The sequence below is a fragment of the Balaenoptera acutorostrata genome, chromosome 14 (genome assembly GCF_949987535.1).
Source record: "Balaenoptera acutorostrata chromosome 14, mBalAcu1.1, whole genome shotgun sequence".
Classification (NCBI taxonomy): Eukaryota; Metazoa; Chordata; class Mammalia; order Artiodactyla; family Balaenopteridae; genus Balaenoptera; species Balaenoptera acutorostrata.
In genome coordinates, this window is record NC_080077.1 from 58361819 (window position 1) to 58375780 (window position 13962).

The 13962-nt window shown below is 36.6% G+C and overlaps 1 protein-coding gene across 7 annotated transcripts in view; it reads right to left on the minus strand.

Annotated features, from left to right (window-relative positions):
- The window catches only part of GRIK2 (glutamate ionotropic receptor kainate type subunit 2), a 639626-nt gene that overhangs the window by 162455 nt on the left and 463209 nt on the right, over window positions 1–13962 (minus strand). For all 7 annotated transcript variants that reach the window (XM_007169640.3, XM_007169639.3, XM_028163387.2 and 4 more), the window contains one exon: window positions 12176–12382. In XM_007169640.3, coding sequence (XP_007169702.1) covers window positions 12176–12382 — 207 coding nt within the window. The remainder of the gene's footprint in view (window positions 1–12175; window positions 12383–13962) is intronic.

Consider the following 13962-nt stretch of genomic DNA (forward strand, 5'->3'; position numbering starts at 1 on the left):
TAAATTTGTACTTCTATGTTTTAGAGATTTTTCCCAAAATTAAAAAAATAATAATAGTGATAATAATATTAACCCTATTCAATTTCTTTAACTGAAATACTAGAATGCTTCCACTAGAATGCAGAGTTGAGACAACATGATATCAAAATTCAAAGCTACAGCACAAGTCAATTCCTATTTAGTTAGAAACTGTTTTTTTGATTTAGCCTTTTCATTTTTGTGATAATACCTGGAGACTGTTCCTTGAAAAACAAATGTTTGATTTCCTCCCTAGTATGTAATAAAAGAGCAATTAGAAGGCAAGGCAAATTACAGTGAGGTCCTCCAAGGCTCATTCATGAATCACAAAAGGCTTGATAGTGTTAAACACCAATTGCATTGCTGAGGCAGCATGCTGGGAAGCATTCAGGCAGCTGGAAAACCATAGCATCACTGGTCTTCTTAAAAATTATGTAAAATAAGGGGGAATTAGGTCCTAACAGACTTCCCACTTTGCCATAGTTGTTTTATAAACTAAAACAGAAATTTTCTCATTCTTTTCTTGATCTGTCAAATGATCAAGTTTTTGTTTGTTTGCTTTTAAAATTTCAACAGCACTTGAAGTTATAAAAAAGAGCTTCATTAAAAAGAAAAAAAAAAGCTTTTATTGACCAATCCACTCTCTTACCAACCACAAACGGTTAATAATATTAAAAGAGAAGTCTTTCTAAGCCCAAAGAAGTTGTAAAGTTCTTTGGCATCTCTTAAAGAGCTAAGCAACAAACCAACAAACACTTCTCATAGTCTGATCTAAACAATTCTAATGATGTAAAAAGACTGAGTATATGGCTTTAAAAATCTCTTGTTTTTTAGTGGTAATGATAAAAAAATGCCCTCTGGGGCTTCCCTGGTGGCGCAGTGGTTGAGAGTCTGCCTGCCAATGCAGCGGACACGGGTTTGAGCCCTGGTCTGGGAAGATCCAACATGCCGCGGAGCAACTGGGCCCGTAAGCCACAATTACTGAGCCTGCGCGTCTGGAGCCTGTGCTCCGCAACAAGAGAGGCCGCAATAGTGAGAGGCCCGCGCACCGCGATGAAGAGTGGCCCCCGCTCACCGCAACTACAGAAAGCCCTCGCACAGAAACCAAGACCCAACACAGCCATAAACTAAAAAAAAAAAAAAAAAAAAAAAAAATGCCTTCCGATAATACCATAGCATACATATTGTCAATTATCCATTTTAAATACAATCATGGTTCAACCTTAATCAAACTAACTTCTGGTGTTTAATAGCCAAGATAAAGCAACATGAAAAAACATTTGGTATCCCTTCGGGTATATTAACAGTAATAATAATAATAATAATATTTCCTATTTGACAGGTAACACACCTGTGTAATACATTCACGTCCTCAGAGTCAGCTTCTCAAATATGATTTGAAGACTCATTAAACATTCTAGTCATAGAACTGAATTCAATTCCTATAGCTGCATACCAGATTAATTAGCAGTTTTTGCCTAGAAGTTAGGTTACTTCTTTTTTATAAAGTCTGTATCTGTGTACGTGAGAGTATACATCTGTGCCAGGAGCTCTCACACAGTAAGTCATGAGACCTACGGTGGGTTCAGCATCACTGTCCGACAACATTTCATTTGTTCTTTCTCCCTGCTTTTATCCTTCTCCCCTTCCCTGTGTTTCCCTCCATCCATCCCCCATCTCTGCTGTCCCACTGATGTATCTGAATAAGTTAAAAATCGCTACAGGGCTGCTCCACTCTCAGATATTAACAGTCAATCCACACCATCATTCTATGAGTGAGTATCATTATTCCCCCGGTACATGTGATAAAACTGACCTTAAAACAGAATAAATAGTTTTCCCAAGGCTACACGGCATAGGTAGGTAGGTAGATAGATAGATAGATAGCACCCAAATTCCCAAATTTGCAGTTAAGAACTAACTATAGATCTGAGGAGTATGAGTACACAGTATTCCCTCACAGATTTTATCAGCATTATGACACTAGATCAGAGAAGCCCCCTGCAGATCACTGGCTTAAAGGCATTCGGAAATTTGCCTCCAGCTGGGGCTTATTCTGTGTGAAAGATGAAAGGACAAAAGATTTCAAGTAGCAAGGAGTGTCTGTGATCAAGCACCAGAAGTAGGAGTTCTACAGGTGTTCATAAAAGTGGGCTCTTTAGAAGTGTGAAATGATCAGGAAAAGCCTAGGTAAGCAGAGTCCCAACATGGAACCCTGGAGGTGTACTTTAAAACAGGTGACAAGGTGAAAGAGCTTAAGGACTGCATGAACCACTAGGTGTCAGGGGACAGTGAGAAATAAATGAAAGGTCAACATGCGTACTTGAAAGTTTATAGTACAATCTATTGGCATCTCTGCAATACTTTGAGTGGGACAGCTTTGAGAAGTCACTAGTTATTAAAGAAGAACACGACTATAATGTGTAGGTGGATTCCTAAAGAAGAGGCAGGAGGTACATAATAAATACATAATGAGGTGGCAAGTGTCTGAACTAGGTTGGTGGGTGTAAAACTGGAAGGTAGGGACAGATCTGAGGTCTATTTTTAGCCTGCACAAAAAGAGGCTTGACATCCTGCTTTATTAACTTATGTACGGATGTTTACAAGCATAAATCTTCCTGGTTTTCCACTGCCAAGGCAAACATCACCAAAGATTGGAAAGTAATGCAACAGCCCTTGTCTCCTTCAAGGAGTCCCATAATAATATGTGCTGCTAGCTTATTGCAGCTTAGGTGTTTCCCCTCATGCTTATGAATAACTCTAGTTGGATTTATGAATAACAAAAAACAGTTGTCTCATGAGCCCACAAATGAGTTATTAGCCATAAGGAATACGTAGCCCAATGCTACAAGTAAATGTATGTCCAACTTAATACAATGGTTGCATTAGCAAGTTTCTGTGTACTCATCACTTCTATGTCAGGTTCAATAGCTAAGCTTGCTTTTAAGAGTGAAAAACTCGATCAAATATTTCATAAAATATTATACAAAAAGTTATGATGTTTTTAATTTTCTGAGGAAAATATGTCACTCTTTATTTCTTTCCTTGGAGCATGAATAGACACTTTCATTGCGGCCCCTGGAAGACAACATAAGAAGAAAAGCATTTGGAAAATATGTCACATATTCTCTAAGGAGCAAGATGCTTGAGTTTCACATTTGTTGTGGCACACTGTGGACCATTTGTGTCACTCTTTCAATAAATATTCCTGAATGCTGAACACTTTCTGCAATCCTGTTATTTGTGTCTCCTAGTTATTTTCAGTATATTTGAAGCAAATGAACGCTACCATGTATATACCTCAATACAGAAGACTGTGGACGCAGTGAACTGATACAGTAAAATAGTGTCCTGATAAAGATTTTAATCAGTTTGATGGTTCACAAAAATTTTCAGCTTTTATATCTGCCCAACAAATTTCAAATAGAACGATCCAGGTCACCAATCATCATAAATCTCAAATGATGGTTAGCCTGATGAAAAGACCACTTAGAGTTAAAATACTAAAAAGAGTAGTCATCTATATTAATGAAAAACTGCATAGATTGCTCCTTTATTTTCTCTGTAGTAGGACATACTATTAATATTTCATGAAACATACCAAATAATGAGCTTCCGGGGAATTTTTTTTTAAACATCTTTACTGGAGTATAATTGCTTTACAGTGTTGTATTAGTTTCTGTTGTATAACAAAGTGAATCAGCTATATGCATACGTATATCCCCATGTCTCCTCCCTCTTGTGTCTCCCTCCCGCCCTCCCTATCCACCCCTCTAGGTGGTTGCAAAGCACAGAGCTGATCTCCCTGTGCCATGCAGCTGCTTCCCACTAGCTATCTATTTTACATTTGGTAGTGTATATATGTCAATGCTACTCTCTCACTTCATCCCAGCTTCCCCTTCCCCTTCCCCGTGTCCCTGTGTCCTCACGTCCATTCTCTACATCTGTGTCTTTATTCCTGTCCTGCCCTTAGGTTCATCAGAACCTTTTTTTTTTTTTTTTAGATTCCATATATATGTGTTAGCATACTGTATTTGTTTTTCTCTTTCTGACTTACTTCACTCTGTATGACAGACTCTAGGTCCATCCACCTCACTAAAAATAACTCAATTTCGTTTCTTTTTCTGGCTGAGTAACATTCCATTGTATATATGTGCCACATCTTCTTTATCCATTCATCTGTCGATGGACACTTAGGTTGCTTCCACATCCTGGCTATTGTAAATAGTGCTGCAGTGAACATTGTGGTATATGTATATTTCAAAAGTTCTGGTTTAAAGAATTCAAGCAAGGAAAATAAATCTCTTAACATTCAGTCATACATATAACTCAAATCTGACACAATACCAAGTCATAAAATAAATATAAGAAGATCTAAAAACATTTTGACTTTTCCAGTAATGATTTATTTGATTTAAAAATAATATTCAATTGGGAGATTGGGATTGACATGTATACACTGATGTGTATAAAATGGATGACCAATAAGAAAATAAATAAATAAACATTAAAAATAATAATAATAATCTTCAATAGTAATTTTCAAAAAAATTAAGTGCCCCTGCTTTGTTAAACATCATTTTCCCCCTTTATCCTACCTCTTGCCAATCTAACAGTGAATTCGATCCCCTATTAATTCTTCCCTATGTTTAATTAATTCTAATATAAAGCTATCATTCACAAGACATGATCATTTAGGTAGGAAAACACTGAGATATTTGAACATTGAAGGTTCCAACTAATAAATTTTACATTAAAACTTAACACTGATTTTACTATAATTCAATATAAAATTAATATCAATAGCAACTATAATCCCTACATCTTTATCATTGTAATACTGTCTAAATATTATACTTTTTAGTCTTCAACAAGAATACTCATAAACACTATAGTAGAAATATAGGATAAGTAAGAAGACAAAAACTTTGAACTTATTAGTTCAAACTTATTATGTCTCCATTTGTTGATTATCTATTATTTGTCAGACACTGCATTAGGAAACATATGTGTGTGTGTATATATATATATATATATATATATATATATAATTCCTAATTATTAATATGACATTATCTCTATTTTATTTTTGAGAAGACTAAGGCTTAAAGAGTTTAAAGCAATGCGCCCAAGGCATAAAAGTACGTAGTAAAAGAATTAGGACTTGAACCCACAACTGTCTCACCAAGTACTTACTAGTACACATGTTATGCAGCCCTGTTGTGGAAATGATGGTGGAGGAAGGTACTTTTAGGGGAAAGGCTTGTCATTTTCCAAGGACTAACAATGCCTCAGGGAGCCACTTTCTCCTAATAACTTTCTGAGGTGCTATCTTCATATTGTACCACCAAGAACTGTCCCTGGTTAGATTAAAATGAATTTGAGAGATCTTGTCAAACCCTATACATTGAGGGTCCTTTCAAGAAGGAAGGAGAGGGAAGAAGGTGGTAAAAACAGTTATTACTAAAATAATTAGATTTGCAACTGTAAGTACAAATACAAATTAAACATGAGACTCAATTCTCTCTATTGAAAATAATCAAAGAGACCCCTCCCCTTTTCTTAGAACATTTACTTAAGAAAACTTATAAGTCCTTTCTCTCTCTCTCTTTTTGAAATGTATATAAATCTTTAAAAGTTAGTTAAGCCTCTTGCCAGGTTTCTCACCAGGGGATGCCTTTCTCAAGGACCTGGGAAGTATGTCCTTGAAAAGGAATCACTAAGGAAGAGCGCACCCTAACTCCAAATTTCTGTGGGAGGGTAGGAGCTAACTTTGGTGGGCAAGTGCCTAAAATCTACCTGCTGTCATAAAGATATGAGAAGCTTATTTTTCTACTGTATAAAGCCAATTATCTAACACAGATGGTCACCTCAATTACCAAATAAATTTAATATGAACTATGTGTGATAAATAGTACTTTCAAGATTTCTTGAGGACTAGTTATTGCTTATCTTGAGAACACGTATGTAATGCGTTGTGTCTGCTTGGCTACATAACAAGGGTGATATTTCTTTCTGTCTTTGCAATCTCTTAGCAAATTGCCTATAGTGTACATCACATTCTCGTGTAACGCTTATTCAATAATAAAATTTTCTTTTTCTTCTTGCTTTGTGGAGAAGTTTTCTAGATTGGAAGAAGATCTTATTTTTAATTATATTTCCCCATCACAACACCTGAATAAATTCAGCCTCTTGCTGGTTACTCCCCTTCTACTTAACCAAGTAAAACCTAGAACATCTAGAAAATGGATTGGCACATAGTTGGTTTAAAATAAATATTGCTTGCCTCTGCCCCCAAGTTCACATAAATATTATAAGTACCATAATTCAGATGTGGCCGATTCTGTCCCACAGTTCCAGATGTGGACATATGATCCAAGTCTGGCCATTCCAATAACCACCTCCTCTACCCCAGCCTTATGGATTAGTTCCCAGATGGGCATATGGTCCAAAGCTGGCCCAACTGACACCCCTCCCACCTCACCCCAACACCCTGCAATAGATTTTGCTGACACTTTGGCAAAAGGAGACCACTATCTCTTTCAGAAGGAGGACTCTAAGAAACAGATAAACCTAGATTAGAGTTTCTCAACTTCAACACTATTGATATTTGGGGCAAGTAACTTTTTGTCGTGAGGGGCTATCTTGTGCATTATTTAGAGACTAGCATCTCTAGCCTCTGCCCCTTGATGGCAGTAGCAACATCTCTCCCACCTCCTTAAGTTGTGAAAATACAAATGTCTCCCAACATTGCCAAATGTCTCCTGGAGAAAAAATTGCCCCTAGTTGAGAGCCACTGGCCTAGTGCCAACTTGAGCCTCCTTTGTCACCATGTGGAAAGAAAGTGTTTAAGAATAAAATCTATAAAGTGAGCAAAGCCAAGAGATAACAAGGCAGTGAAAGAGAGGCCAATACATACAATGGTCTACTTTAAGACCCTGGATACAATGTACTTGAAGTGAAAATCACTGTTGGATGTTTTTTGTAATGTGGGGCTTTTAAAAAAATATGTTTGTGTAAGCTATATTTAGCCGCGTTTCTTACACTTGCAAAGGAAATAGCCTTGCTTGATAGTATAACTATTATACAACTTACATGCAAGTAAATAGAATAGATATTAAGCTGGTAATTAAAATAAAGTGTGATGGTGTTATGTAATAAGAACAATGTGGAAACTCATAGCAGGTGGGCTTCCTGGTGTGGGATGGGGAAGCCTCACTGGGGAAGTGTTTCTAAAACTAAGCAAAAGCAATTTAGATGAGGTGAGCTGGACTGGGGTTGAGAGTGCTGGGGACAGAAAACTAGACTGGAGGCAAAGGAGAACAAGACTGAATAAAGCCCACCTGGATGTGGCTGGAGAGAGCAGGATAAGTGAAAATATAAAAAGCTTCGCCAGTCAGGGTCTCAACAGAAAATAGGTGCACACTCAAATGAAGATACCTGAGCAGGGTTTACTCACAAAAGGACTTATGATTCTCAAACTTCAGGGAACATCAGAATCTCACCAGTAAGGCTTGTTAAAATAGAGATTGCCAGGTTTCACTGCAGAGTTTTGGACCTGGTAGGTCTAGAGTAGGACCTGAAAATCTGCATTTCTAACAAGTTTGAAAGTGATACTGATTCTGCAGGTCTATGGAATATACTTTGAGAACCATTGGTGAATGGAAATTTTAAAGGATGGTGCAGGAACCCAAGGCTATTAGCAGCTAAGCGGTAACCACCCCTAAGATCAGAATTAAACAAAGCCATGTAGGGTGTAAACTGGAACTGAGAGAAGGAGAGACATTTGTGTAGAGCAGGCAGCATTATGAGAAACTGTGACATTCAGTGTGGGGGCACAAGCCAGCTCAAGACGACATCTCAGGGAATGAAGAGGAAAATAAATATTCTAACCTTACTCTCCTCTCTCCCTTGGACCACGGACTGGGAAGCCCTGTTGCTTTATTCTATGTAGGAGAACCTCCCAACACAGAAAGCAGGGTGGAGAAGGTCTGAGAGTCTATTTGAAGGGTCAGAAAGATTTCCATAGGAGAGAAACAATAACCAAATGTAGAAGGGCTTGTAAATATATTATACAGTTGGTCCTACATCCTTAGGACAATGAAAACTACTAAAAGATTTTATGCAAAAGAGGGGCATGATCAGATTTCTCTTCCTGAAACAAGACTTTAGTTGAATGATATAGTTAGATAACAGATTAAAAGGGGAAGATTCTCATATTGGGAACTTAATCCATGTGACCGTGGAGATGGAGAGAAGTGGGAAGCTTTCAGAATTATTTAAGAAGATCACATCCTGGGTCAAAAATCAAGCCTCAGTAAATTTAAGAAAACTGAAATCATATCAATCATCTTTTCTGACCACAACGCTATGAGATTAGAAATGAATTACAGGGGAAAAAACGTAAAAAACATAAACACACAGAGGCTAAACACTACATTACTAAATAACCAAGAGATCACTGAAGAAATCAAAGAGAAATCAAAAAATACCTAGAGACAAATGACAATGAAAACACCATGATCCAAAACCTATGGGATACAGCAAAAGCAGTTCTAAGAGGGAAGTTTATAGCTATACAAGCCTACCTCAAGAAACAAGAAAAATTTCAAATAAACAATCTAACCTTACACCTAAAGGAACTAGAGAAAGAAGAACAAACAAAACCCAAATTTAGCAGAAGGAAAGAAATCATAAAGATCAGAGCAGAAATAAATTAAATAGAAACACAGAAAACAATAGCAAAGATCAATAAAACTAAAACCTGGTTCTTTGAGAAGATAAACAAAATTGATAAACCATTGGCCAGACTCATCAAGAAAAAGAGGGAGAGGACTCAAATCAATAAAATTAGAAATGAAAAAGGAGAAGTTATAACAGACACCGCAGATATACAAAGCATCCTAAGAGACTACTACAAGCAACTCTATGTCAATAAAATGGACAACCTGGAAGAAATGGACGAATACTTAGAAAAACACAACTTGCTGAGATTGAACCAGGAAGAAATAGAAAATAAAAACAGACCAAGCACAAGCACTGAAATTGAAACCGTGCTTAAAAATCTTCCAACAAACAAAAGCCCAGGACCAGATGGCTTCACGGGTGAATACTATCAAACATTTAGAGAAGAGCTAACACCTATCCTTCTCAAACTCTTCCAAAATATAGCAGAGGGAGGAACACTCCCAAACTCATTCTATGAGGCCACCATCACCCTGATACCAAAAGCAGACAAAGATGTCACAAAGAAAGAAAACTACAGGTCAATAATACTGATGAACATAGATGCAAAAATCCTCAACAAAATACTAGCAAACTGAATCCATCAGCACATTAAAAGGATCATACACCATGATCAAGTGGGGTTTATCCCAGGGATGCAAGGATCCTTCAATATATGGAAATTAATCAATATGATACACCATATTAACAAGTTGAAGGGTAAAAAACATATGATCATCTCAATAGATGCAGAAAAAGCTTTTGACAAAATTCAGCACCTATTTATGATAAAAATTCTCCAGAAAGTAGGCATAGAGGGAACCTACCTCAACACAATAAAGGCCATATATGACAAACCCATAGCCAACATCATTCTCAATGTGAAAAACTGAAACCATTTCCCCTAAGATCAGGAACAGGAGAAGGTTGCCCACTCTCACTACTATTATTCAACATAGTTTTGGAAGTTTTAGCCACAGCAATCAGAGAAGAAAAAGAAATAAAAGGAATCCAAATCAGAAAAGAAGAAGTAAAACTGTCACTGTTTGCATATGATATGATACTATACATAGAGAATCCTAAAGATGCTACCAGAAAACTCCTAGAGCTAATCAATGAATTTGGTAAAGTAGCAGAATACAAAATAAATGCACAGAAATCTCTTGCATTCCTATACACTAATGATGAAAAATATGAAAGAGAAATTAAGGGAACACTCCCATTTACCATTGCAACAAAAAGAATAAAATATCTAGGAATAAACCTACCTAAGGAGACAAAAAGATCTGTATGCAGAAAACTATAAGACACTGAGGAAAGAAATTAAAGATGATACAAACAGATGGAGAGATATACCATGTTCTTGGATTGGAAGAATCAACATTGTGAAAATGACTATACTACCCAAAGCAATCTACAGATTCAATGCGCTCACTATGAAACTACCAATGGCATTTTTCACAGAACTAGAACAAAAAATTTCACAATTTGTATAGAAACACAAAGGACCCCAAGTAGCCAAAGCAATCTTGAGAAAGAAAAACAGCTGGAGGAATCAGGCTCCCTGACTTCAGACTATACTACAAAGCTACAGTAATGAAGACAGTATGCTTATGGCACAAAAACAGAAATATAGATCAATGGAACAGGATAGAAAACCCAGAGATAAACACATGCACATATGGTCACCTTATCTTTGATAAAGAGGCAGGAATATACAATGGAGAAAAGACCTCTTCAAAAAGTGGTGCTGGGAAAACTGGACAGCTACATGTAAAAGAATGAAATTAGAACACTGCCTAACACCATACACAAAAATAAACTCAGAATGGATTAGAGACCTAAATGTAAGGCCAGACACTATAAAACTCTTAGAGGAAAACATAGGCAGAATACTCTGTGACATAAATCATTGCAAGATCCTTTTTGACCCACCTCCTAGAGAAATGGAAATAAAAACAAAAATAAACAAATGGGACCTAATGAAACTTAAAAGCTTTTGCACAGCAAAGGAAACCATAAATAAGACAAAAAGACAACCTCAGAATGGGAGAAAATATTTGCAAACAAAGCAAGTGACAAAGAATTAATCTCCAAAATATATAAGCAGCTCATGCAGCTCAATATCAAAAAAACAAACAACCCAATCCAAAAATGGGCAGAAGACCTTAACAGACATTTCTCCAAAGAAGATATACAGATTGCCAACACACACATGAAAGGATGCTCAACAACACTAACCATTAGAGAAATACAAATCAATGCTACAATGAGGTATCACCTCACACCAGTCAGAATGGCCATCATCAAAAAATCTACAAATAATAAATGCTGGAGAGGGTGTGGAGAAAAGGGAACCCTTTTGCACTGTTGGTGGGAATGTAAACTGATACAGCCACTATGGAGAACAGTATGGAGGTTCCTTAAAAAACTAAAAATAGAGCTATCATATGACTCAGCAATCCCACTACTGGGCATATACCCTGAGAAAACCATAATTCAAAAAGAGTCATGTACCACAATATTCATTGCAGCACTATTTACAATAAGCAGGATGTGGAAGCCACCTAAGTGTCCATCGACAGATGAATGGATAAAGAAGATGTGGCACATATATACAATGTAATATTACTCAGCCATAAAAAGAAACGAAATTGAGTTATTTGTAGTAGGTGGATGGACCTAGAGTCTGTCATACAGAGTGAAGTAAGTCAGAAAGAGAAAAACAAATACCGTATGCTAACACATATATATGGAATCTAAAAAAAAAAAAAAAAAACGTTCTGACAAACCCAGGGGCAGGACAGGAATAAAGACGCTGACGTAGAGAATGGACTTGAGGACACGGGGAGGGGGAAGGGTAAGCTGGGATGAAGTAAGAGAGTAGCACTGACATATATACACTACCAAATGTAAAACAGATAGCTAGTGGGAAGCAGCCACATAGCACAGAGAGATCAGCTCGGTGCTTTGTGACCACTTAGAGGGGTGGGATAGGGAGGGTGGGAGGGAGATGCAAGAGGGATGGGATATGGGGATATATGTATACGTATAGCTGATTCACTTTGTTGTACAGCAGAACTAACATAACATTGTAAAGCAATTAAATTATACTCCAATAAAGCTGTTAAATAATAAAAAAAAGAAACCACATTCCATTTTACAAATTAGGAGCAAATACTTCAAGATATTAAATCACTAACTACTAGTTAATTTAAGACAGACATCTGTCTCTAATAGAACTATATACATCCCTTATATCCTTTATGTTTGACAAAAATAATATATACTTTTAATAACATTATTGAAAAAAATAACTACTTAAAATACATTACTGTTCTTTGACATTATTAAACCCTGACCATCAAAAAAAAAAAAAGTAAATCTATTAGAAATCTTCCAAAGTTAATAAATAATGAGAAAATGGACTTACATGATCAATTAGTTCACGGACCATTCCATTCCATTGTCCATTGGCATCATCCTGGGCTCCATATTTCCCATCCTCCACAAGTCTAATTTCATATGTAAAGCCAAGGATTGTAGATAACTCTCTGAGGAGGTCAATGCAATACCCCTCAAATCGATCATTTCCATAAAGAGGTTTGTCAGACTTCTTAAACAGGACATAGGGTTCTTCCTGGAAACAGCGAACATGAAGGTAGGAAGTGTCAGTTAATCATGAAACTTACTATCACAATTTTAAGTTTCTTACAGGATAGAAAATTTCACATTAATTTAGAACAGTCAATTTTATTTTCTTCTAACTGTAATTAATATAGTTTGAAACACTAAGAAGGCAGATTACTTTGAGAATACTTGTGTCTCACAAGAGAATATTTAAATATAACTTTGCCACAACTATATAATAAAAATGATATATATCTTATACCACATCTTATATCACATATAATAAATAATACATAACGAGATATATACTATACAATGTATAATACTAAGACATAATTTCACTATGATTACAATACCCCAATTTGAATTATACCATATAATTAATTTCTGGTGTGCTGTTTCACTGAGATTTATTGATAAAAGAATGAAAAAAAGTCATTACCTAATTGCCTATCATGTGCTAAGAACTGAATTAGGGACTTTTATATACATTATCACATTTTGTTCTAAGAACCATAAAAATTACTACTACTATAATTATAAGAGAAAAAGTAGTAGCTTACTTTAGAATATAGAAGAAGAAACTAACGTTTATCGAGTGTTTATGCATTCATCCAACAAGATTTTTTGGAGCCTACTATGAGCCAGCCCTCCTCTATATAAATGAGAAATCCCTGAGAAATGAAGTTTATGATATAGGAGAAGAAAACAATAATAAATGCCTAAACGACCAGAACACATTACTTCTGATGCTGATAAATTGTATAAAAACATAAACTAGGGCAATAAGATATTGAATGACATCAAGGTACTTGGCAAGATAAGAGAAGATAAGACAGAATTGAGTAATATGTCTGGAAACCTTTTCTGAGGAGATGAAACATGCACTAGAACCTAAAAGATGAGAAGGAGTCTAGCCATTTGAAAATCTTAAAGAAGAGCATCTCAGGACAAGGACACAGCAGTAAAAAGCCTGAGATCAATATGATACTAGAGTGTTTAGGGACGAGGACAACAGCCATCAATATGATTGAAGTCACATCCAGTATGTGAGGGAATTAGTTGAACAAGGTAAGAATGAAGAGCAAGTGGGGAGCCAAATCTTGTAAGGCTCTGCAAAGCAGTTCCTATTAAAGATAATGTGTTTAAGGGGGCTTCCCTGGTGGTGCAGTGGTTGAGAATCTGCCTGCCAATGCAGGGGACACGGGTTCGAGCCCTGGTCCGGGAAGATCCCACATGCCGTGGAGCAACTAGGCCCGTGAGCCACAACTACTGAGCCTGCGCGTCTGGAGCCTGTGCTCCGCAACAAGAGAGGCCGCGACAGTGAGAGGCCTGCGCACCGCGATGAAGAGTGGCCCCCACTTGCCGCAACTAGAGAAAGCCCTCGCACAGAAACGAAGACCCAACACAGCCAAAAATAAAAATAAATAAATGAATTAATTAAAAAGAAAAAAAAGAGAGAGACAGCAGAGAACTTGTTCTCTTTAAAAAAAAAAAAAAAAGATTATATGTTTTACTAAGGGCTAAGAGAATCCATGTATTAGCATATTTTATTTGGAGTGGGTGGAGCATGGTGTGACAGATTGTCCT